We start from the raw sequence: 26,416 nt of genomic DNA on the forward strand, positions 1-26,416 counted from the left end.
TGAAATTTGTGCCAATACACCAAATATCTACATCCAGGGCCTCGTTCTAAGAGACGCTGAGGAATACTCCATGTTGCCATTTCATGTTTTTATCACTGGAGTTGCAGATAATGTTATACTTAGAACTGCTGCCCTTGGAGGGAAGAGAACCGTGTATAAGCATCTACTTTCTACCTTCTTGATTCTGGAAAATACTGTAAAAGTGGCTCAGGCACGATCAGCAACTTAAAAAAACAATTAAGACTAAATGAAAAAGGGCTACGTTTGATTTCGTAGCTCTTAATCTCAATTTTGGAAATTAAGATAGTTAATCCCACTGTCTTCAGCTGGTACTACGCTCCTGAAAGTTTGAACTGCTTATTTCATATGTTGCTGAGAAATGCCACTGAAGTGACTTTGGAATGACTGGTAAAAGCAGGTTGTATGGTTTAGGAAATAAGCGGGCTCATTCTTCAAGGTTGCACTTGACATCGCTGTCTCTACGGAACTCTTTAGGTACAGTAGTCCCAAGTTATATGGTAATGCACGTGCTTTCTGGTTCACTGTGTAATGGGGTTTTTTGCTTCTCTTTGCCATTAGGGTAAAAGACCTCTTTCCAGGCTCAGAAATAGACAGGTATGCGCAATTCATAAGTGATTCCCTGAAGAGGACAAAGACGAGGGAGTTTGTGCCCTCCCAGGAGGAAATACAGGCTCTTCTCACCCGTGAAGAAATGACCACAACAGTGTACTGCCATGGCGGTGGCTCCTGTAAAATAACCATCAATTCCCACACAAGCGCTGGGGAGGTAATGCATTAGTAGCGTTAGTCGGGTGTAAGCACATCTCTGTGTCTGGGCACTGGGTCTGTTGAAGGGACTCCTTTTTCCCATTCATCTCCAGTTTCTCACTTATTTATTTTTTTTAATTACAACTTTTTTGCTGTAACTGCAAAGTCTGTAGGGAAAGCTCTGCTTATTCTGCAGGTTCAGAATTATGCAGGGCCTGTGACCAGGTTGTAAAATATCACTTAACAACGGTGTTGGAAAATCTGAACTCTTTTGGTGTTCTGCCAACTGGAAAGGTAACAATTCTGATGATTTGCTAAACACAGTTTTCTGGACGAGTTGAAATTTCAGTTCATAATGTAATCCTTCTGGAAGGGATATTCTACCAGTAACTTAATCATTAGCAGGTCATAAGCAAGATTCCAGCTTATAGTAGGCACGACTGTGAAAACATTAGTGCTAAACAGGTAAAAATAGTAGTAGAGTGGAATTGTTACCAGAGGAACCAAGAATATCATCATGACATCTAAATCCATTACGTGCCTGTATCTTGTGCAGAGTTCCAATTCCCCCATCTCCAAAAGGGTAGTGGAGACCGAAAAGGTTCAGAGAAGGAACAGCGAGGATGATCAAATAGAAGCAACAACTTCCTTGCAGGGAATGACTTTTTAGGGTTAGAATTCCTTAATCTGAAAATGAGATAACCAGGGGAGAAATGTGATGGAGGTCTATGATACTGATTCTTCATTGTGAAAGTGTGTGTGATCTCCTCTGTGATCTGTCCCTCCCTGATTTTGCAGGTGGTTGAAAAGCTGATCCGAGGTTTGGCGATGGAGGACAGCCGTAACATGTTCGCGCTCTTTGAACATAATCAGCAGGTGGACCGTGCTGTGGAGAGTCGGGTGATTGTGGCTGATATCTTGGCCAAGTTTGAGAGGTACAAGAATGTTTCATAAAATCCTTAATTCCTAGTTGGATGTGACACTGGGCTAAGTGATAGTACAGTCGTGTAGTTTTATCCAAAGCGGCCACAGTGATTCATTCACTTTAGTTTGAACTTCCTTTTGGTAAGGTTTGAATGCTCTTTCTCACTGTGGAAAACCATGTTCACATCTATTTCGGTGACAAAGAAGCATTCTTTATCAGGCTCGTCAGGACAAAATTAGCAGTGCCTTTATCAAAGACTAACGGTTTACGAGCAGAGCTCAGAGACGGTTTGCTTAAGTCTGATAGTGATCTTGTCAATTTACATCATGATAGCTATATCAGAAGAGAGGGCAAGATTTGGACACAGAAATGCAGCTCTAATTTCTTACTGTGGACTGCGGTCAGATATATAAAGAAAGCAATAAATTGTGAAAGAATCTGGCAGTGCCATTGTCTATTTTATATCTGTTCTAAAGACAAAAATAAAATTGTTCCAAATGGTGGCAAGGCTGATGCTTTTCAGAGTCACAAGGTTACATAGAAACAGTATCTTGAAAATGGGGAACAGTTTGTGTCCTGCCCCCAACTCTTGCGTTTATCTAGAACCACTAATTTTTTGACCAAGAATATCTGATAAGAACTTTGGGTCCTTCTGAATCAAAATTTCCTGTGATTCAGAGGAAAAGATGGAATTTACCAGAAAGTCTGCTGCACTGAGATTGTCCTGGTAAAACAGGTAGTTCTGTATGCTCTCCGTTTCAGAAATCCAGGGGTACCTTCACATCATGAGTTGCGCTGTGGACATCCCAGTACTGTGGTGCTTCTGCTTAACTGCCTTTTTCCCCTCTCATTCTTTTTCCTATCTTGCAGACTTGCCGGCTCTGAAGAAGAAGAGGAGGAAGGACAGTGGCAGCTGTATTTTAAGCTTTATTGCTTCTTAGATATTGAGAATGTTCCCAAAGATGGGGTGGAGTTTGCCTTCATGTTTGAGCAGGTAAGCTCGCTCTGGGAGAATGATTTGGTTTCCAGGGTGGCAGAAGCACACGAGAATATACAGAAAACTGGCGCTTGCCTTTGCAATAGAAGCAGGAATGCTGGTTTGAACGGAAGAATTTAGTGTGTTGGATTTTTGTCTAGAATCTACCAAGCGGATACACTGCCAAGTTCTGTAGGGAATAGGAGTATTAGAACAAAAGCAACAAAAATAAATAAACAAAGGCTTCAAAAAACTGGAAGAGCAATGGTAATAAAATGCTTTTAAAATTTATCTTTAATTTTAAAAGATATAGAAATTTGGATAATTATTCAAGAAGAATCATTAAAAGTAGCTGCTTGCAGAGCACAGGTGTAAAGAAAACTGGAAAATCTAGCTGTCTGCATATCGGTTTACAAGAGCAGTGCATCCTTGAGGCGTTACAGGAATTGCCTAGGCAAACCTACCTTCTGGCCAGTTTCTTATTAACAGAGAGGCACTAAAAGAGTACTGCAGAAAAAGAAACGAGAATGTAGTTCACAATATTTATCTGCTGAGTAATTGTTTTTAAGTCACTGTAATCCATAGCACAATGATGCTGGTTAAGCCAGAGATCACACCAGTATGAAGTAACCTTGCAATTAGGGATGCAAAACTAAGCTGACTGGAGTACCCAGCTGCGTGACCCATCCCATCTTTCTTACTTCTAATGCACACTTTGTTCTTGCCTCAGAAAACCATAGCTGTTGAAAATTAATTGATACGTGTTAAAGGGAGTCAGTGTCATGAAGATTGAAACTCATTGAGAGTCAAATGGACAGCATGTACATCACACAGACAACGGTTCCCTAAGAGGGCTTTCTTGAAATGAATATTGAGTATTCATGGATGACCATGAGCCAGCAACATGCCCTTGTGGCCAAAAAGGCCAATGGCATCCTGGGGTGCATTAAGAGTGTGGCAAGCAGATCGAGGAAGGTTGTCCTCCCACTCTACTCTGCCCTGGTGAGGCCGCATCTGGAGTACTGGGTCCAGTTCTGGGCGCCCTGGTTCAAGAAGGACAGGAACTGCTGGAGAGGGGACAGCAAGGGGCTACGAAGATGATTAGGGGACTGGAACATCTCTCTTATGAGGAAAGGCTGAGGGACTTGGGTCTTTTCAGTCTGGAAAAAAGATGACTGAGGGGGAATCTTATCAATGCTTATAAATACTTAAAGGGTGGGTGTCAGGAGGATGGGGCCAGGCTCTTTTCAGTGGTGCCCAGTGATAGGACAAGGCACAAACCTGAACATAGGAAGTTCCATCTAAACATGAGGAAGAACTTCTTTACCTTGAGGGTGGCAGAGCACTGGAACAGGCTGCCCGGAGAGGTGGTGGAGTCTCCGTCTCTGGAGACATTCAAAACCCTCCTGGACGCGTTCCTGTGCAGCCTGCTCTAGGTGACCCTGCTCTGGCAGGGGGGTTGGACTAGATGATCTCCAGAGGTCCCTTCCAACCCTATGATTCTGTATTGTTAACTACAGAATCTCTAGGAAACAGTCAGGAACAAGACATCACGGTATCTAGAAACTCAATTGTACTAAACTCCCTGTTGACAAGGCTTTCAGTGTACACAGTTTTCACTAGCAGAGAGTGGTGAAAGAGAAGTAACAGTAGGAGAGTAGATGTTATCCAGACATTAGATGGATGTAGCAAAAAAACCCATAAATATATTTCACAGAAAAACAGGCAAAGAGAAGCCAGAAGATTGGGGCAGAGATGGGGTAGAAGAGGAGGAGGCGGGAGGTGCTGGTGTGCAGCGAGACTGAGGTTGAGTCTTGAGTTTATTAGATCTAACTCACTTGTGTTTAATACCACACAGGAGTTGTAGCTGGTACAACACAAAACAACTTACCGCAATTCCAATCTCTCCCATTTGTTCTAGACCTAAAAAGTCCTTATTGTAAGACTTTCGGTACAGGATAGGGGCCCCTCAGAGATCTCTGTCCTGTCCAGGCTTGCAGAAAGAGGTGTTTGCCGTGCATTGACCAGTTACAGACTTTGACTTCTTTAATATGTGTACTCTAACTTCCTGAATTACGTCTTTCCTGCTGGGGCTGCCTTTCCTTCTGGGATGGGTGGATGCCATAGGAATCTGTACATGGGCCCAGCTGTGAATAAAGTGTACTTCTGCTTTCTAATGAGTTTAGGGGACTTTTTGTTTGTTTGTAGGCTCATGAAAGCCTCATAGATGGTCATTTTCCTGCACCAGAGGACACTCTGCAGCGCCTAGCAGCTCTACGGCTGCAGTATCTTCATGGAGATTATTCTAAAATAAGTTGGACCCTTGATGGAATCTATCCAGTTAACAGACTAAAATCCAAAATACTGCACTCAACAAAGAGCAGCGGCACTACAAGTCATACGCTGGAGAGGAGACGGACCAGCTTCCTTGAGGGGACGTTGAAACGTAGCTTCAAGACAGGCTCTGTGAAGAAGCAGAAGGTAGAAGAAGAACAGATGATGGAGATGTGGGTAAAAGAAGAGCTTTCAGCTGCTCGGGCAAGCATAGCACAGAAATGGACCAAGCTGCAGGGACTCTCTCAGCATCAGGCCATGGTGAAATACATGTCCATTGTAAAGGAGTGGCCAGGTTATGGGTCAACGCTCTTTGATGTTGAGGTGAGTGATGTATAAACTCATGTAACTACTGGCAAGGAAAGGCATCATTCTGGGGAACAGATAGATCTGTGTGTGTTACACGCTCGGCAGCAGAAGGGAATTTCAGGAAATGGCTGCGTTTTGCCTCAGTAAGCTTAGGGTAAGCCTGCAGTACCATGTACCCAAAGAGGTGTGACGCAGGGAGCACAGAGCAAGCAAGCTGGTGCGTCCTGGGAAGTAAAGGGAGATGACAAATTCCTACTTCGTTAGAAGAGCAATAGAATTTGGGAAACTTTTCTGAGCTTTAGAAGGTGACAGCTAGTGAAAGTGAAAGTAAAATGAAGCTCTGTTGTCCTTACTGGCAAAACGTGCGCTGCTGTTCTGCAGCAGTACAACAGAACCTGCTCAGGCTGGGTCACTTAGACCACTGTGCTTGGCCTGAGAGAGTAGGAGTCCCCAGTTCCAGTTTTGGCAGTTTTGTTGCTGCCCAGGTGGATTACCATGGGCAGTTGCTTGCAGTCACTATATCATCTGTAAAATAGTAAGTGGAATATTGACTTCCTAAATCACTTTAAAATCTGATGAGAGCTGTTAGGTATTACAATTATTTTTTACTCAACTAGTGTTTGATTCACAGCTGTGTCACTCAGAACCTTTGCAGCAGCAGTGCCTACAAGATTCCTCCTGCAGACATCCTATTTTTTCTATTGGGGTGAAGGGTTGAAATGTCCTACAGGAGCCAGAAATGGAGGGCTTTTCCGTGAATCAAAGAGGCTTTGATCCTCCCCTGCGTTTATGCAAAATTTCATGTTTCTCTTTCTGCAGTGCAAGGAGGGTGGATTTCCAAATGATCTTTGGCTTGGAGTCAGCACAGAGAATGTGTCTGTCTACAAACGAGGGGATCCTAAGCCGCTAGAAACTTTCCAGTATGAGCACATTGTTTTCTTCGGAGCACCACAGCCTAACACCTTCAAAATTACAGTGGATGAGAGAGAAATGTTCTTTGAAACATCCCAGGTATATGAAAGCACAAGACTTGTTGTATGTGCAGTTTTACTAGCACTCCAGTAAAGCTCTAATTTCCATGGGCTAGACAAATGTATATGCATGAACGCTTGCAAATGGACTGGACAGCCGAGGAAAAAGATGAAGGGAGCTTACGCCTAAGGTGGCACGGGACCTCTTCTTGAATACAGGGATAGACAGAAAAAAATGATGCTGGTTAGAAAGCGAAGGAGGTTGAATGGTCTTCCAATGCGCTGTGAATTTCAAATTCTGGGTGTTCATGAATGCGCTCGTTTGTTTTCGTTCCCTTCCAGTATATGAACGGGGAGTTCACAAACTCAAAAAATAAAGAAGTTGAGTAGCATTAAAGTTGCTTTTCTTTGAGCTACAAGTCTTTTAAGTCTCACTACCACACAGCGCAAACTTGTCAAGCATGTTGTTCCTTACGGTCATGTTCACATTTAGTATTACACACAAAATTTACAGTGCCGTGACTTTGGACAAGGGGAATCTTTTTCTGCAAAATGTCTGCCGTGCCTCAATGAATCAGGTCTTTAATGTGCTTATCCGTTGTTATTGTGTTCTCTCTCTAGGTGGGCGAGATAATAAAGATCATGAAAGCATACATCAACATGATTGTGAAGAAACGCTGCAGCGTCAAATCAGCCACCAGTGTGGACAGTCACGCTAGCATCTGGACTAGGTGATAGGAATGAACTGCCAAGAGAGAGAGAGGCCGTTGTTTAACGATCAGTGTTTGCAACTTGCCAGCACAAGTGTAGCAAAGATGTTTTTTAAGATCTCCACTTGACTGACTGCTGTATTTAAAAACTGAAGTGACATCTACAGTACCATAGGATTTGCACCTCTGCCCAAAGACATTAAACAGTAAGAACTGTTGTTAGACGTTAATCACCCAAAACTTGTTTTCCCTTTGCTTGTTTGATGAACAATGTACCTTAAAGAAGCAAAGTCAGAAGCATCCTCCTCCTCCTGCCTGTCTTCTCTGCTGCTTTCACCGTTACCTGTCATACTGGCAGAAAAATTCACAAGAATCATTTCTGCACTACAGGAGGCAGACTTAAGCTTCCTTAGGAATTTCCAATGTGCAGACATCTGGGATTGTGGGACTGTAGCATGGTCTGCTAAAAGGATATCTTGGGTTTTATTTATTTTGCGAGCAACTCTAAAGTCACTGTGGGTTTTTCTTCAGGATATACTAATGATCTGATCTGGTCTTAAAAGAAAATGCCTTTGTATCATTGAAGCCAAGTGGTCCAACTAAGAGGTCAAACCCTACATGAGAGAGCATTAAACAAACAAACAAATAAAAACACCCGAGGTGATTCTTTACCTTCCAATAGAAGTTCACAGGTACATGACTAAAAGCGGCACTTTAAGTTAAAATTATAAATACTCCAACATAGGAGAAAATCTTTGGGAGCAGCATCACTGAAATAGATCAGCAGGTGCCATTCTGGGTACATTCCAAGCAGCACCGGTTGCCTGAAAATTAATGACTGCCTTTCCCCTGTACAGCCCGGGGGGGAGAGTGATTTAGTTGTGTTTCCAGAAGAGCTGTTCTTCACAAACTCCAGGGTTTAGGTGGAGGTCAGGGGGTCCTATGGTGAGCAGCCTACCCGCCTTAAGATCCTTCTTTCTCTGTACAGGATTTTAGGAGGACTTGCATCCCTGACCTTTAGTTTTAAGTAAGTGAATTGTTTCCTACGGCGTGTGTAGGTGCCCGGATAAGTGGCTATAGGCAAGCATTTCACTTCCTCTGTACTACTGTAAGCAGATACCAAACCCTTCATCCTCCTCCAAATTCTAATTGGAGCTGCTCCCGTCACTGAATCCCCAAATCCCCTTCCAGTCTCCTCCAGGTCCCCAGTCATCAGCAAAACTTGAAAACAATGCTATTTTGCCAAAACAACTGCTTCTGGGAGGTTTTTATAGCGACTTGCAATTTGAAAAAGCAAAATTTTTTTTCTTCTCAGTGAAGGATGACAGTCATCTTCAGTCTCTGATTTCATTTTTTAAAACAATTACTCAATATCAGTCACATCATAAATTGGCTGCATTAACAATCAAGAACGCCGGTGGCTAGCCAATTCCTATGACCCCTGTCTAGTCTTGGGATCTCAGAATGCAAAGGCACGTTCAGTTTCATAATGAAATTGAAGAGGTGTATCTAATGTGGGCCTCGCTGCATGTTTGTTTAAAATCAGATGTCTCCATTTCTGAAGAAGTGGCGGCTGAGGCCTGTGAGCTATGAAATAGAAATTTCATAGAAAAGAAAACTAGGAGTCAGTATGCAACGGGTTCTGTTCCGATTGACCGTCAAATTGTGCCATGTCACTAATACTGTGTCGCAGAACACTGTAGGTTTGAGGTTGACAGTACAAGAAAAAAACACTGTACATAATCCCTGCTTTTCTCTCGTTTCCACTACGCTGCAGCATGTGCAAACACTGTGTCCACCTGCCACACCACCAGCCGAAGAGGGCAGCCACTACTGCGTGTCGTACGTTCAGCTGGAGTTTTGCCTTAAATAGCTTTACTGAAGGATCCTACAAACATCCCCTTTTTGTCACAAAGAATAAAAAGATGGGCAGGTCACAAGTGAGAGAGAACAGGAATGCAGAGGCAAGCTGAGCAGTAACACTTTGTATCGGTCCATACACTGACTAGATCTTTATGTACCCGAATAGCCTTGGTTATCCCTGTCCTAACTCTGCACTGTCTCTGCGTTCTGGCTCTTGGGTTGCTGCAGGCAGCTTGAACCCAACTGGGAATGTAACTCCCGTTACTATTTGTTGTAATTTTGCTCATTTCTATTACAGAATTCCTTCTGCTGTCTTTTTTAATTTGTAACTGGCTTTACAAGATGAAAGTTTAATAAATTATTGGATTGCACAGGCTGTATTCACTCACAGACATTGTGTGCTCATGTTAAGATGTTTACTCGGAGATCTACTGCTCAGAACGTGTAAGTGAAAAGTTGGCATCATCGGCAGGAGGAGACAACGGCCCTGCCTCTCAGAAGCGAAGTTTTGCCTTTGTGGCAGATTACAGAGAAGAGTTTGCAGCTACGATGGGGAAGGTTTGTTTGCAGCTCCTGCTGCTCACGCTGGGGCTGGGTCGCACCTTTGGTCAGTGGGAGATGTCCCGTGCGAGCCCAAGGGACGGGTTCCCAGGCAGTTACTGTGGTGAAAGCAGAGCGATGCATGAATCATCTCCAAAGTTGCACGCTGCAGGATCAGCTCCATCCCTTCTCGTCGGCACCTCCAAAGTCACTAATAACAGAAAATCACGGGCAGCTCCAGTGAGCTGCCAGCTGTGCTTCTCTGACTGCAGCATGACCCAGGCACGGCGCTCACCTAAGAGCGTGTGTCACCAAAGTGGTAAATCTGGAGTGGGGGCAGCTGAGCTGTCGGCAGCACAGACAGACTGTCCTCGAGCAGACAAAAGTGCCCTCAGCCCATGCAGAGGTATGGAAGCCAAGCAGTGATGTGTAATCGCCATCAATGTGCTCTCATACATCCCTTGGTCAGATGCTCTGAGAGGCGTGGGACCCTGGAGATGGGTCTGTGCAATTTAGTCTCCAGCTGTTCACAGATTCTTTGTTTCTTCATCCTTATCACCTTGCACAGTCTTGCCGGGTCTTTATTTGAGGCTGGAACTGCCTCTGCTTACATCAGCAGTTGCTTTTCTTTCCTTGGCTGTTGTGTTCCTTTCTGTGCACTTCCCAAACCAGGCTCCGTCTCACCCCATGCCCAGGCTCCGCACCAAGGTTTTGCTCTAGACGCCACCAAGAGCAAATGCGTTGTTTTGGGTGGTTCTGGTTCTTGTCAGCGCCACCACCCGCTGCCCCGGGGCTGGGGCAGCCCGGCCAGCTGGAGGGCACATCGGGCTGGGAGGGAGCCCGGCTCCATCCCCTCCCAATGCTGTACCCAGGGACACATCTGTGGCCACCTGCAGCTCGCAGACCCCCGGGCCTTCCCTGAAATGCTATGATGGCTCAGGATTACCATCCCAAACACATGTCCTTCCTGTAAAACCAAGCACCAGTCAATCCCGTGCAACGCCGGATCAAAAAGTGACAGCCTGTCCGTATAAACTCAGCTGGTCCTGTGCTGGGTTAGCACTGGCACGGTTAGTGCAATGGACCGTGTGTGCCCACAGGAGCAGCTCACCTGTCTGCCTTCTTTCTCCTGCTGCAGCCCCAAGCTGAGAAAGTGAGAGGAGCCTCAGCTGTCGCCGGTTGTGCCTCGTCAGGGTGTGCCCATGGGCACAGCAGTATTTAAACCAGGAGCCTTCTCCTCCCAGCTCCCCTGGGGTCGCTGTGTCTCGGCTGGTGGTCCTCCCTGAGCTGCAGCGATGCAGAGGGAAGGCATGTGCTCCAGGGCTTGGAAGCAGAGCTGGTCCTGCAAGGTGAGACTGGTGTGAGGTATGACGGGGACGAGTCTTCACGGTAGGAGAAGCCCCGGTTGCAGAGCGAGGGGTGGCTGGAGGGAGTCCTGGGGGGGCTGGAAGAGGAGTGGTTGGAGTGTTGGCTCTTGCCCACAGCAAAATCCCCTGTGTTGTGTTGCAAGTGCTTGGGCCCAGATGGAAACAGCTGCTCTCTTCCTGGCTGCTGAAGACTTACTGCTTGCTGAGGAGGGAACAGACCCACCCCTGCCCAGGCTGGGGTGTCCTGCTGCTACGGAACCCTCTAGCTGTCCATCCCGGCTGTTCCAGCCCTTTCCCAGCCCCCTGTGCCGGTGCGGCAGGGCTGGCGGTGGTGCTGGGCTGGCTGCTGGTCTTTAGGAAGTGGTATTTTCTGGTGTCCTTTCCAGAGCAGTTCACCTGGTTGGCTCTTGTGTCTGAGGTGGCACCTTTGTCATTTGGTGGCTTATTCATCGCTGCTGTGAAGCTGGTACGAGAGAACAGGCACAAAGCGGAACGGTGGCTGCAGGAGAAAACACAAGATGGAAGCGTCAGGAACCCAGCCCTTGTCCTCAAAGTAGCTCAGGAGCCAAGCCCTGGGTGAATGTGCCCTCGCATTATCCCCAGACATGTATAATTCATACTCTCACTTGACACAAGATGCTCTTTAAATACCTAGATCATGTTTATGAAAATAGAGACACTTCAACGAAACAGAAAGCAGTTCGGTTGCTAATGGGGATGACATTCAATCATGCATATTTGTGAAATCATCTCAACCAACTACTTTGTAAGTTTGATTTGAATATGCATACAAGGCTTGCTAGTTTTAACAGATCTAAGCACCACGTTTTTGTATAATTATCTGTTCTGTATCATCTGTTAAAGAGGAACTGTGACACATGACATTTGAAAAGATAAGTTGAATAGAAAGGAGCAGAACGCTCACTACCCACATGAGTGTCCTGAGACACAGCCTGCAGAGAACGATCTTTGTTCTAACAAAAAAAAAAAAGGCGCCCATAAGGGGCCAGCATAACGAAGCGAGCACATTCTGCAGGAATTATTTTGTGTCGCTGAAATTCCACTTTCTTAAAAGCCACCTTGGAGTAAATTATTCTATTTATGCTGAAAAGGAGCAAAGCTCACAGACAACTGTTGTTCTGTTTATAATTATAGTCCCTTCTGCATTCAGATGGAAATCCAGAAGGACTTACGGTCTTACGGTCTGTGTTGCATTACCATGTGTAATCACAATAAAAACCTCATCTGGTATCCTCCCCCACCCCCTCAAACCTCTTAAAAAATCTTAGTTGCTACCAGCAGATAGTACAACAGAGCGCACAAGAGGTTTCAATGTGAAAATACCGTAAAGGAATAAAACCAAGATAACAGCATTTTAGCCTGGCATTTATGCTACGTGCCATTTGCAAGTTAATTTGCTACCAACAGAAAATTACCTTTTCTAGTGCTTTGTCAACTCTCATCTTAAAACTTGTCAGAATTAAATGGGAAAGGTCCATCAGAGTGACAACTGGGTTTTTCTCTCCGGTAGTTAATCTCCTGGTTTTCCTCATCTTACTTCTTTAATATTGTTCATAGTTCCCGCTTTAAAACTGTGCAAAGTCTGCTTAATTTGGTCCGTAAGAACTTGATGTGCTTCTCGACAACAGAATGAATCCAACTAACTGTTATGAAGCCGGGTGTTACATCCCCCGCTGTGCTCCGTACACACAGCACCAGCGGCCACGCAAAGGGTACGAATGCTGATTCTGACTTTTAGCAACAAAAATTGTGATGTTTGGGTCTTTTGTTTATTTGCAACCACACCAAAAAAAACCCAATATCACTGATGGGCCATGCAATGTACTTCCTCCTTTCAAAAATGTTTAGATGTGTAACATATGGCCAGAGCAACGAGCAGACAGTGCATTTGGTTTAAAGGAGAGAAAAAAAAAAAAGGTAAGAAATACAACTAATGCCTCAGGCCCAAATGGTGCTCATGCATAGGACTTGTGGTTCACTTCTATGTCAGTTATTGATGCAGAAGCGGTGTTAAGATAAAAATGCAGGCTGGTCTGGTGGCAGACGTGGACAAACCTTTCCCTGACAGAGAGTCTTCAGAGACTGGGCAGGATTGAGGCAGGGGAACCAAAGCCCGGGCTGCTCCGCTCGCCCTGGGAGGAGCCCTGTCCTGACAAGAGGGAGGCCAATGAGGCAGAGGCACCCATCGAGTTGTAAGAGCGCAAAAAACCTTTGCACATTTACCTGAAGTTGGACAGTTTTCGCCTGCAGCTACCAGCGCCCAGCAGCCCATCCGTGCTCTGAGCTGAAGGAGCTTTAGGATGACTCCCCAACTCCATCGCTCTGTGACCGGGGAAAAGCACTTCGTTTCTGTACTTCTGTTTCCCTGCAAATCATCTTCAGCTTTTAATTAATGTTTTTGAAAGAGATGACCTCGTTCATGGTTCTTGCACAACAGGATGTTTCTCCCAGCGAGCCGTTACTGTAGACAAAAATAACACTGCCCTTCGACCAGCGGCCGCCGACTGTGGAGGTCTGGAATTCAGAGTTCAGATGATGCTCAAAAAGAACACATCGCATGCTTTAATTGCAAATGTTACATGGCTGAAAGTAATTTAACTTTGCCCACATTTTATGAGGAGTTATGCTGGGAGCCCTTAAAAACTGCTTTGGAGCTATAATGGGCCACAAGGTGCGGATGAACTACACCGTGAATGGAGGGAAAAAAAGGCAGAGAACAACGTTCCCTTTCTCTGCAAACCCCAAAGCAGCTTGATAAAGGCTAGGTACAACCATGTGCCATGATAAAGTACGTTTTCAACTGCAAAAAGAAAGTTACTGACATTCTTTGTTTAAACACATCAAAGATTTTTATTACCTCTAAAGTTTTCTTATCATGGCAAGGCTTGCTTATCTGTGCTAATTGCGATGGCAGCCCCTGTGCTGGGTGCTTTCTTTACCCAGTGATTAATGAGCTGTACCTCAGCTGTGGTAACTGCTTCCACGGAAATAAAACCAGTGTAAGCAGTTTAGTGTTTTATTTAACTTTATTCTTTCAACAACAATACTGCTAAATAATCTTCCTATGTATTTCCAAGGAAGTGGGTTACTCACCTGCACCCAGGCAGTTGTGCTTACTCAAAGAAGAATTACCAGTGATTAGACAACTCGGGCATGATGAAACAAACATGCGAAACAGGGCCTTAAAAAATTATTTACATCGCTCATAAGATTAAAATATACGACTTCTTTTTTATAAAAAGTATATATTCATGTGCGTTGGAGAATTAGGATTTTACTACTCATTTCCTTTTCCCATTTCAGACTCACACCTAAAAATGCTCAAAGTATAAACATCTTATAAAACTACTAAATCTTAAAACACGAGAATTTGTAAATAATTTTCCCCACTTACTGCTGTTAGAAAAAGGACAATAAACAACACTACTTCTTTTTTTTTTTTTTTTTTTTTTTTTTTTTTTAGTCCATTATGTTAGGAGTCATTCGGCGAAGCACTTTGGCGTATAAGCTCACCCTGAAGACGACAGGAACCCGGCTTTGGTACGTTTCAAACACTTCTCATACCAGGGGAAGTTTAAGGTGGGTGAGGATGATTTTCATCACACCGTAACTAACATCAGAACTACTTTTTTTTTCTTTTTTTCCTACAAGCTACCTCAAGAAAGAAAGAAAACATTCACAATTGTGCCCGAAGTACCAAACAAACAACAAAAGTGCTTACTTCTTTGATCAGCGAACTACCACAGCGGTTCCTTTACGGTGCCCCTTCAGGCTGCTGCTTTAAAGCAGTATCTACAAGAAGTTCTCTATTTCTCAATACAAATGATAAAACACCTGCTTATCAAAATAGTGCAAACAGGAACAAAGAAAAGTGCCGTCGTCAACGTTAAGTAAACTGCAGGGGGTTGGGGAAGGGGGGGAGGAAAAAGGCGGTTGAACATGACGACCTGGCAGCGCTGCCTCGGAGAGATCAGTAGTACTTTTCTCAGCGCGTCAGACCAAGCCTCTTCCTATTGCTCACGTCGTGCCACCGCGACGCGGGGACGGGATCTGGTCTTTTACGTACCCTCCTTCATAAACGTAAGCGTGCCTCTTCCTTGCATTGTGCATCAAAAAAGTCTAAAGACTTTTTCAAAACACTAGTTGACCAAATCGTTAGAGAGTAATTGATATGATACAATTCTGTCTTCCCTTTTTCTCTTTATAGCTTTCTCTGGAGTGCATAGAAAAGGCCACAGTGACACATCACATACAAAAATCAAGTTTAAGTTTTATGTAAAATACTCAAGTATTTTTAGCATTTATGTACACAAGTTTATTTACCATACATTCTTTTCTCACTCTTTCCTTAGATATCTCTTTCTCTTGATTCTTGGACAGATGACGTATTTCACCTACGGAGTTAGGCACTTAACCCTAGTATAAATAAGAGTATTAGGGGAAGTAAGAGTCAGGAGGATCTCGTTACAGAAGAAGGAACGCTGTCACTGCAACACTCCTGTCCCTGGGTGTCACAGTGCAACAGATCATGAAACGGAGCAGCTCTTTTCTGCGTTTTGATCTACAAGAAAATCACTCAGGTCTAATTTCAGAGTAGCTTGAAGTTTTTATAGGGCTGAGGCTTTCACTGTGTCTTGAGTTCTGGTTGTTTTTGTCGTTAGCCCTTAATGGGTATTTTTGTTAGCCCTGCTACCACCTTCAGGCGGTAAGAGTAGTTATCTACAGCTTGTCTCAGGCTTCAAATATTCTATGTTTATTAAATTTACTCCTAGATGGTGTGGGCTTAGTTCAGGGTATTCCCCATAACGCTCTGTTCAAAATGTACATTCTACATTCTAAGGAAGATTCTTCTCTCCCCGCTATAACGTGATTTTTTTTGTGTGTCTTTGAGGGGAGGGAGGTGAGTATCAATATGATCTTCCTCCGCTATAGGAAGAAAATTTAAATTCTAGTTGGATGGGAATGAAAGCTTAGCTGTCTGATAACTCCCTTCTCCCCTGCTATGTCAAAATTTATAACTGCTTATTACACAAGTTGTTACACGAAGACAGTTTGTCTCCTATTTATCGCCTTTGTGTTAGCTTCTACGGGGTAACCCAATGCTAGCAGCACGACCCTTACAGTGTATCAGAACGGTACATCATTTGGCGTAAAGTTATTGATTGATAATTGCACAAAGTTACGGAATTCATGCAGCAATTTTAAGTGCATTCATTAAGGTGACGTTGCATGAAGTACTGTTGGCATTAATTACTCCATTAAAAACTCTTTCCAGTAAAAAGAAAATACTCTAAATTAAAAAAATATCACAGAACTCTAGAAACCTTGCACCGTAAATGGCTGAGGCCAAGTGTAAATAATTACCAAGGACTTGAAGAAAAATTGCACTTGTATAAAAGAACAAAATTTAGCCCACATTAATAACCTTCTTATTACTTTTCCAAGAAGTAATAAAACATCAAGTAGTTCATTCCTTATGGCTTCACACGGTGAAGTTCATGCTCAATTGCCGAGAAGTTTCTCAATAGCTGTCTTTTGTGAACACATCCTCAGTTTCATCGTCATTCATCCCTCTTTGATAGCGTACAGAAGAGAAGGCACTCCAGTGAAGGCGCTTCTTTTTATAGAGATACCACACTAATCCGATGATGAAGACTAAGATAATTAGCAGGGCAAATGCTACAGCCACCCCAGTATGATTAGAACCTGTAACAGAACAAAACACAAATAGTTATTCTTTCAGAGTTTTGATAAGAATATTTTGTCAGGGCTTTGATGCTTAGGTAGCCCTACACGAATACCGCACACGCTTAGTTGAAATTAAGGCAAACTGCTTCATCATAGTAATAGCCTTCATCAAGTGGGAAGTTAGGTTCCCATATGAGTCAGCATCTACCAGCTTGTTTTGATCGTTCTGTTGTTAATTTCCTAATCATATTTAGGTTGCAAGGGACCTCTGGAGATTGAAAAAAACCCAGTACTAGCAAATGCCGCACTCATTTCAAGGCTTGTATTCTTCAGAAATCTAACGAGTTCCTGGACTCTCTTGGAGTGGAAGGGAATTATGCTTCCCTTGGACTGAAAATATCTTGTTGAGGTCTTCCTTAGCTGCGTGATGTTAAATCTATTCCTGCGTTTCCGCTTCCGTGAAGATGTACACAAGATCAGGCAGATTCCACTGCTGCTCAGGAACCCAAGTAAGCGCTTTCTCTCCTGGCCACGGCAGAGCATGAGGAAGCAACACGAGGTCTGAGTTTTTCCTGGAGCTGTGGGCACCCGTTTCCAAAGTCTTTCTGTTCCCACCTACGCAGATTCACCCATGAGAGATACCCTCTGGTACGAAGCGACAGCAACTACTCTATGCTCTCTTTTAAGTGGAAATTTCTGTTCTCTCCCTTACCCTTTAAGCAGATAGTGAGAGCAGGAGGAGTAAATTCCTAGAGAATTTGTCCCTGAATGCAATTTCACAGCAAAACAGCAAAAGAAGGCTCTTGCTTAAGCAGAGATACTTGATAGTGAATTGCACTTTCACTATTTCAACACAGACTTTCCTCACCAAAAAAAGAAAATCCTGAATATAGTCACTGCAAAATTCAGTCTCTGCTAAAATCAATGCTTCCATACCTAAAGGAGCTTTACAAACCACTCTGCTTTGACTCTGACTGCAGTCAACTTTGGACCACGTGCCAGTTGTGGACAGGATAACGCTGCATTTTTCATTGACTTCTGCAGTTCTGTTTTCCCAGTTGGCGTAATTAACTGATGAGCCGTCAAGCCAGTTCAGGGACTGATCTGTTAGGAAAAAAAATTTGCTTAGTTTAGATCACCAAAACACGCTGTAATGCTACACAATCTCATTCACAATCTATTCACTTCTTTACATTGTGAAAAGGAACAGGGCTGACTGACTATCCTGTATATTAAAAGCAGTAAATATGAACACATGGCTTTGATGCATTTGCAGCTTAAGTATTAGGCACCAACGACAGCATTGGGGAAAACAAATTTCAGTGCCTCCTGATTATCTTAGGCGTGCAACAGAAAAGACTTAATCTACAATGAAGTCCAAAAGGCTTCATAATGCTAAATGAGGGATTCCAACCTCAGGCAGCAGTGACTGTAGGTTATCAACACTACAAAACTGTATTCTTATTTGAGGATTTATGTGGGTTTATTTACCACATGAAACACTCATGCTCGTACACAGTTGCTATTTATTACCCTTGGAGCTCTGAGCGAGGCCAAGCCACACGTTCTTGGTGATGAGATCGTTTTCCTTTATGTGTGTGCTCACAAATGCATTTTCTTCAGCATCCCCTATAGTCAGCAGGGTTGATGAGGGATCTACGGGGAAGAGGAAACTGGTCAGGAATTATAACTTCAGAGATTTTTTTCATTGCGCTTGTACATTGAGTTTTCTGTGGGAACAATTATTATGAGAAAAGATTTGCTGATCTGGGCTTGTGAAATTAGCTTGAGGTAATCTGCAGAATAGAGACATAACCCCCCCCTATTTCCTAAAATACAGCACGTTATACAAGACTGCTTCACATGACTGGTTACTCAAGCAGGTCATACAAAATAAAGTGGGAATAAACTTACTGCAGCTGTGGACTTCATACATGGAAGGTATCAAAAGATATGGCACATTCAGAATTACTAGACTTGCCCAAGTAATAAGCCCTTTTCAAAAATATAGTTGAACAAAAGCTCAGCATTCTGCTGAGTCAAGTCAATTTCTAAATCAGTCCCTCATTGTGCCTTGGGTCTTTATACAGAGTATTATAAGGAATAAGAGGGAGGAAAGTGTATACTGGAGACAGGCTCAGAGTGTACCCATTCTTTAAAAGTACATACAAATATATGCCAGAAGCTTAAGTTTAGAGAAAGATCACTTTCTCTTTCAACTACCAGGCCAGTAGGACTCAATAGAAAACTGCATCCAGGACTGGGACTCCTTGCATTCTTCTTTTTCATCCTACAGAGCGAGTTCAACTTCACGTCATAACATAATTCAATAAAAGTTATGACAGTCACTAGCTTCTACGCTAAGAAGGTGATTAAAAATCCTGTGAGACTGCTTAACATCATCTTCCACAATACCCCACATAGCTTACCAAAGAAGAGAGAAAATCCTTTAATTTGACATAAAATTTTTAGTGATGTTATATGCTTTAATAATAGTATCTATGAAGTATGTACTTTGAACCATTTGATAGGTTAGCAAGCTCACTATTAGCAAGCAGATAATGCAAGCATATAATAAGAAAGCACTGCTAATACCACTAACTTCAAAATACAATAAAGTTAATTGTATGCAAATAAAATGGTTTCCTCCAAACTGTAAGCCTTACATTCCTGAATCCTCTATCAATGGCTCTCTGCATTTTACAGGCAGATATCCATGTGCCAAACAATCAGCACATTGTAGAGTTTTATCAAGAACCTTAATCAGATGTTCAAAAATGAAGCTCGCTATTACTTTTCCTAAGCTAAAGAAGCATGAAAACTGAAGTATAACCAGTATAGGTTTTTTGGTTGGGGTTTGTTGTTTTTTTTTCTTTCTTCTTTTCAAATAATGAATTGATTACAAGTTGCAATGTGATAACGAGTCTAAACATACTCAGTTTCTGGCAGACTTTCTTAGCATCTTCCACGTTATATACTGAGAAATTGTAGAACGCCATGTCAAATGCATAACAGTGATCCTTATACTGTATCCATTGTAGGGTACCGCTAGTTTGTGGGCACCCTGGAGCTCTGCTCACTTGCTTTGGCTGTAATTGTCTCTCTGCAAAGAAAAAAAAATAAATTGATGTTATTTCTGCCTCAGCAGTTTGTGCACAGTCTCTTTGTAGTAACAGGACAGTAAGTATTAACTTACTGACTACTTCTCCCAACAACCATGATTCAATTCCTTCTTCATGTGTCAGATGAATTTATTTGCAGGCGAGCATAAGACAAGTCCCAAAGGCTCGGGAGCCATTTTTTCTTGCCTTTTAGGGGGTTTTGAAGTTTGGTGCATGTGTTTGATAAGGATTACTGTTCAGAAAGGATGCATATAGTTTGATATTGGTATCACAGGTGAGCAAAAAGTGACCAGGATTGGTTCAGATTTTCACTACTGGAATGGAGAGAATTAATCTCCCTTAAGTATTAAAAAGCGGTTTATTGTTCCTGATAGACAACTCTTCTTAAAGAGGGAATCATGTGTTGTATTTCAGCCTTCATTTCTAGTTCTAAATGCAACATGTAGAGACAAAATATGCAAAATATTAAAAATAACACTTACTGTTTGGAGTGCTATAGCAAATGGCACCTTCAGCAACACTTGTACATTTTGTACGGTTCCAAGATCCTTTAGTATCCAACAGAACACAGTTCTCAGTAGTATTTGAGTTCTCTAATTCCCAAGGATAATAGTCAAAGTCGCTTCCATCTGACCATTCAAAATTAGCTTTACTTCCCTAATTAAAGAAAAACCCCACATATAGTTGTGGTTTAAATCTTGTCAGTCATTAGTAAGTCATGTAGCAACATTTATCTCTTGTAGAGTGATAAATTAAAATACAGGTGGCCTCATTTTCTAAATCCATACTAAATAAATGTACAACATAGTGTGCATTTTCCAATCACGTCCAATCAATTCTTAACATAGAAATCCTGCTTATTTGTGGGAACTGAGTGGTGCAGCGTGTCTGTAAACCTGCGATGTGCCTTGTTTTATTCTACAGGGAACATCTCTCTCAACTTCATCCTGCTGTTTCATTTAAGCAGTCTGTCTTCCTTGCTAGGAACGTTATTAGATAGGTTGCAAACTGCTAAACTGTCGAGACGGCCTCGCTGAGTAAAGCTGGCCAGCTCGGGAACGGTTTGCTGTGCTAGCTCCTACTTCAGAGTCACTGCTGGAAACTCGAGACAATGAAAGGTCAAGTTGTGAGAAGCAGAGGGACCCATTCAGACCAAAGGAGGGGCAGAGGTAGCAAAGGTATGCGTAGAAATCACACAGAGGGATATTTTTGCCATTTAACTGCCATGGCCAGGTCTGGGGAGCAGGGTTGGGGCCACAAACTTTTGGCTCCAAGGTTAAGCAGACAGAGGAGGAGGAAGATCTGCAGCTGCCTCCGGCTTTGCCTCCTGGGAGAAGGGACACGTAACTTGCTAGAGAGCCAGTTCCTGAACTGCCTTGGAGAGCCAGTCCTGACCCGGACTCAACAGGCTCCATACAGCCTTGTCTGACTCTATTTGCTGATGGAATCCGATCCTACAGAGGGCCATAAGTCTGGAGGCCCCAAAGGTACTGTTGCAAACTGCACTTCCTTGTGCCACAAGGCACGATGTGAGACCTTTACGTTATTTAAAATTTCAAGGATTCGGAAAAATATCTCAGTGTGGCTACATACACTAAAATGTAATATTCTTTAACACGTTACATGGGGTTGAAAAAGTAGGTAATTTAGTACATGGAACAGAAATTATGAGAAACTGGAAAAAAGCATCAGAAAATATTTCCTATCCTGTGCAGAAAACTATTTACAAGCTCTGTTACTGAGGTTACCAACAGCATATACTTACATCATGAATGGACAGCCCAAGCCACAGAGGATAGCCATCCTGCTTGACAATGTCTTCTAGAAATAACTGTTGTGATTCGCTGTGTACGCTCGCTAAATCACTCCTATTGTGTTTGCATTCTCTCAATGCCTCATACCATGTTAACTTTTTCTGAAGGATCCTGTATGTCCTGTTTCCGTGTGGAATAGACTCAGGCAATGGAGGCTTGTGCTGTTGGGGTCCTAATTTCAAAGAATAAGACGAGAAGTTCTGTGCAATTCACTCATGTTACTAGGAACATACGGAAAGCATTAAAATCCACCTACGTCAATGCAAGTCAAGCATTCAAGTGTTTGGTACAAGCAAGCAAGTTATCTTTTGCTACTTTGAACACTGAGAGCAGTTGATGGGGGAGAACAGCAAAGATATTCCTCTGATGAGAGCATTACAGCAGCGATGCACAGACTGACCGTATAACCCCAGAAGCCCACCCCTGCCATGCCATGCGTTTCACAGGGAGCAAAACCAAAGCCTTAGATAGCAGGTACTGCAGAACCAGGACTTAAATTACAACCCTCATCCAACACTACACAAAGTCTTCTCCACTACTCACCCCTTTCGATTTTGCAGGCGAGAATACTGTACACATTGTAGTGATGAGCATGCCAACTTTGAGAATAATTATAAATATCCCAAAAACCATCAAGATTTACACCAGCAAAAAAGCTGTTCTTCTTTATGTCAGGCCTTCCCAGCCTCCAGTTATTGTAAGTCAGGTGAGTTTCATCATACCACTTGAGAACTTTATCTGTGGAAAACATTACGTATTTATGAAAACATTGGCATTATGTGTACAAATACCACTTCACTTTGAATATATTAATGACATTAACAGATATTCACTTTGGGAAAAAAATGCAGCAACACTCTTAAGTTACTCTAAATCAGTTACATATACAATGCTATATATGTTAGCATTACCCATCCAGGCCCTTTTAAGTCCCACTTTCCCCCAAAATCAAACCTAGACTAAACAGAACATAGTGGATCTAATTATCACTCAAACAGAAAGCACGTCCAGTTATTTTCTGCTAGAAGATAAATACAAATGTAAACCATTATTATAGGTTTGCATTCGGTTAGGCTTTAGTTGTATACTGAAACGTGCAAGAAATATACACTTAAAATGCTGCAAACTTTGCCTCCAATTCAGTTAAGAAAAAAAAAAAAAAACCACACTTAAATCTTACCATTGTCATCATAAATCACACCCAGCCAGACCCACATAGCCAGACCGCTGAATGAACGAAGCTGCTCAGTAACAAAGTTATTCTCTTCTTCGTCTCGAACGCTCAGAACAAATGCTTCTGGGTCTGTTGGAAATTTTTTAAAATTACTTGCTTACAAATTCACCTTTCAGTTATAAAATAAATTAAATATTTTTTTGCTATTGTTGTTAATGATTATTACAGATAGGTCAAGAATGTGTAAAGGCTAGACCTTTATAACATAATAACTAAACAAATAGTGCAAAAACAATTTTCAAAGGTATTACCAACAGTGCCTCCCCGGTCTTGTGGATAAATGAAAGACATTAGCTCCAGAAATATTTTTGGGTTCTACTATCACTTCAAGTTCTATGTAGTAAAAAGTCTCTGCATAGAACACAAAAATATCAGCAACCTTCCCTGATTTTCTTGAACTGCCTAGTGGAGAAACGGTATTACGAAAAAGACTGACTTGAAATCAGTTCATGAAAAATAAAAACAGCTTCTGGGAAGATGCACGTCTGAAGTGGCATGAGCAATGGTTTAATATGAGGGATGCTGTTCCTAAGCTGACGCTTTGTTCAGGATGGAGAGGAAAAGCCCGCGTGCTTTTCTGAATTTGACTATTCTCAGACTGTTCATTGTGTTCACCTAAGCAAGAGAGGCAGGGGGGGAACCCCCAGGAACTAAATGTGACTGTAAAGCCAGAATGTTGCCAAGGGGATAACAGTTACCCAACCTATTTAAAATTAAAAGAGGAAAAAAAAACACAAACACAGCTTTCCAATTTTTCAGAGATCTGAGAACTCCTAGCCATCTCTCTCTCAGTTTCTCCTACCGATGGCTCTGGCAATTTTTATGAGAGCAGCGCAAGGGCAAACGGCATTAGGCAGCGCAACGCTAACGCACATTTCCAAATGCTACAACCTTTCTCAACACTCACTTTGCTGTCATTGTAAGACAGTGACTCAGATCTAAAACTCATCTCCCTCCAGCTGATATAAGTCCATAAATACCTGTAATATGACAAAGTACTTACTCATTTTCTTGCATAAATGATGAGCTTCTTGAGACTTCAGTTCTCTCCATCTATTTTTTGTTATCATAAAAGTGTAACAATTGTTTCTAAATGATATCCAGGGCGTATTTTTAATCTTATGTGGGCACTTCACTTGTGTAACTTGTTCTTTTTCAGTCTTCTCTGAAGAAGGGAAAGATGACATCCAGGACACGATTTAATAACAATGCTTAACCTTACACACCACAGAACTCTTTCAGGTACCATTCAGAAACATGCAAGACAAATTAAGCGTCATCCTCTAAATGCATAACACATTGCTGCTTTCAGTTTCCTCATAACGGTGATTTTTTTAAGTACAAAACCAGCAGTAAGCATTATCAAAGAATACAGATGCTTACAACTTTTCGTAATTAGTGCATTATACAGGTTTAAGAATAAAATTCTTGCATAAAAGTGCTAAGTGTGGACCAATAAATAAATTGGTCTTATTGCCTATTGTAGGAAGTCAGATCACCATTAAAAAATTAATACTTCGTAGCTGGTAACACTTCTCAGTTCCGTGGCTTTATGTAATACTTGGGAAGCGAGAAGGACTCTTCCTGCAGTTGCTCACAGTGCAAGCACAAAATAGTTAAGGATGTCGTAATGCCAAGTGCACACTTCACTGTGACTCAGTATGTACAACAATAGCTTAACTGCGTCCTCTTACGGGAAAAAAAAAACCAAAAAACCAAAACCAAACAAATTATAATGGTCTCACAGGGAAGAAATCTGTGATGATCTCTCAGAAAGATCTTGTTTATTTTTCAGAAGGGGGCTGTGCCATGTATGTATCCCCCTCAAAAAAAGATGTCCTGCTATATCCCTACCTGACTTGCTGTAATTGGTATATATTTAGAAGGGTTTTGTGAACTGCAGGTGACTCTAATTTACACCTTTCAGTGTAGAAAGAGCAGTGACTACCTGCTCTCTTTCTTCTCCAGGTAGTCATGTACCTCCTCCCCGTACAGACTTCCATGTCTGAAGGGATTTCAGGAGGTCCCGATGTTAAGATGTAGAGAGGTAGCTGAATCCTCTTCCGCATGCAAGCGGGAGAGATTAGTATGCAACAATCTTACAGAAACAGCGCAAAGGTAGAATCAGCTGACGATATAAAGGGTACAGCCTGGCCCAAAGCACCCATGCCAAATTAATTTCTAAGGAACACGTGGATTAAAACCAAACAGGTGCATGCTCCCCCTATTTGAAGTTTGCTTCTTTTTTTCCTGGCATGCAAACCTGCTTGTCCGAGGAAACGTAAGTTAAAAAAAGTTGTAATTTTGAAGTTACAATCTGCAATTAGCAAATATGCTTCATAATAAAACAACGTTCAGCTTTTGTATGTATTATGCTAGGATACATACTTTCTGACGCGTAGCAAATAGCACCTCGATTTTCAGAGGAACAGTCAGAAGTTTTCCAGAAGCCATCAGTATCCAAAAACACACACTCTTCGCTTGTTTCTTCATCATCATCAGACCAGCGACTAAAACTAACATGTTTCCCATCCAGCCAGCCATAATGTTTTCCACCCTAACATTGTGTAAGTAAGAGGGATGAGCTTACATAGTAAAAAATATTAGGTACAGAAAACGACACGGTAATATATTTACATTGCCTACACATTTAGAGTGTCTCTGGTGAGAACCACAAGTGTTTCACTGCCCTTGCGTTCTGATCTGCCGCTCACAACAAAACAAGCTTCGTTAAGTTTTGCAGTTGCAAAAAATATGATTTAGCTGAAGCGGATGGCAAATTATCCAATGTTGCTACTTAACTACTGTGCTTATGGAGGAAGGCCTGGCAATGAGGTGTCTGTATTACATCGTTTTCATCTGCAAATCAATGGTGGATATAATTATCTGGTCCTGGAAAACTGATAATATCTGAAAATAAGGCCCAGTCTCAGTTACTCCATGCTGAGTTGAAAATAATCTATTAAATACTTAACTGATTTAATAAATCAGACGTGTTCCTGCCCTGGAGGATGCAGGGCTAGTAAGAAAAACCCTACATACAACAAGCACACCATCCTTTAAGAATCTAATATTTAAACGTTTTCTTCAGGAAATCCCCCTGACGCTTTTTAATTTAATTTATCTTGTATCTTTCTCTTGCGTCTATAATTCCAACACTGGAATAACAAGTTCTGTTGACCAGTATCATTATAATTTCCTTTCATGTGACTTTTTAATTCTGCCCAAATAACAAAGTGTTGCAATAGTGAAAAGCTAGTGCATGCCTGAGTTGTACGCAGCAAAATGAATCATTTGATTTTCACTTACAGATAAAGATTCAAAAGAGGAGCAAAAATAGGTTGTTCTGGTTTCCCTGTGTTCACTAAGATTAAATGCTTGTTTCCTTTAAAATGTATTATCGATAAAGTATATACCCAAATTTCTATTTCCCCCCTGCTACTTTGCCTAGAATACTCGGTGCCCATTCCTGACTTAGGAAGATCACAACACCACAGAGGCTGAGAGCGCACCATCAGCCTTTGTAGCTAAGGCACTTCTCAAATAAATTTTACCTTTTTTCTTCCAATTTTCTCAAGACTCATGTGCTTGACAAAAAAGATAAACCCTGCAAGCAAACCCAAGCCATTTCATTAACAGCTGAGAAAGCTCTCGATCCACAATGAGGATCTTCAAGAGGTCCTCTGGCTAATAAAGGCTAAGTAGTACCTCCTGTATTGACTTTTCTGAAGACAAAACAAACAGGAAAAAAAAATAATAATCCACTGATCTATC

General features: G+C 42.2%; 2 protein-coding genes across 2 annotated transcripts in view; one reads left to right on the top strand and one right to left on the bottom strand.

Moving 5' to 3' along the window:
• Positions 1-9,232, top strand: part of LOC128912274 (unconventional myosin-X-like) — an 88,092-nt gene extending 78,860 nt beyond the window's left edge. The window contains exons 36-41 of the mRNA XM_054207756.1: positions 580-787; positions 1,567-1,703; positions 2,564-2,687; positions 4,878-5,327; positions 6,132-6,323; positions 6,905-9,232. Coding sequence (XP_054063731.1) covers positions 580-787; positions 1,567-1,703; positions 2,564-2,687; positions 4,878-5,327; positions 6,132-6,323; positions 6,905-7,018 — 1,225 coding nt within the window. The 3' untranslated portion in view covers positions 7,019-9,232. The remainder of the gene's footprint in view (positions 1-579; positions 788-1,566; positions 1,704-2,563; positions 2,688-4,877; positions 5,328-6,131; positions 6,324-6,904) is intronic.
• Positions 9,233-13,791: 4,559 nt separating this feature from the next.
• The window catches only part of LY75 (lymphocyte antigen 75), a 47,581-nt gene continuing 34,956 nt past the window's right edge, over positions 13,792-26,416 (bottom strand). Inside the window, exons 26-35 of the mRNA XM_054207755.1 lie at positions 25,031-25,199; positions 23,646-23,807; positions 22,589-22,711; positions 21,952-22,146; positions 21,360-21,580; positions 20,077-20,251; positions 19,408-19,575; positions 18,006-18,128; positions 17,409-17,576; positions 13,792-16,490 (exon numbers count right to left, since the gene is read on the bottom strand). Of these exons, the coding sequence (XP_054063730.1) occupies positions 16,306-16,490; positions 17,409-17,576; positions 18,006-18,128; positions 19,408-19,575; positions 20,077-20,251; positions 21,360-21,580; positions 21,952-22,146; positions 22,589-22,711; positions 23,646-23,807; positions 25,031-25,199 (1,689 nt within the window). The 3' untranslated portion in view covers positions 13,792-16,305. The remainder of the gene's footprint in view (positions 16,491-17,408; positions 17,577-18,005; positions 18,129-19,407; positions 19,576-20,076; positions 20,252-21,359; positions 21,581-21,951; positions 22,147-22,588; positions 22,712-23,645; positions 23,808-25,030; positions 25,200-26,416) is intronic.

This window comes from Rissa tridactyla, chromosome 7 (genome assembly GCF_028500815.1).
Source record: "Rissa tridactyla isolate bRisTri1 chromosome 7, bRisTri1.patW.cur.20221130, whole genome shotgun sequence".
Classification (NCBI taxonomy): domain Eukaryota; kingdom Metazoa; phylum Chordata; class Aves; order Charadriiformes; family Laridae; genus Rissa; species Rissa tridactyla.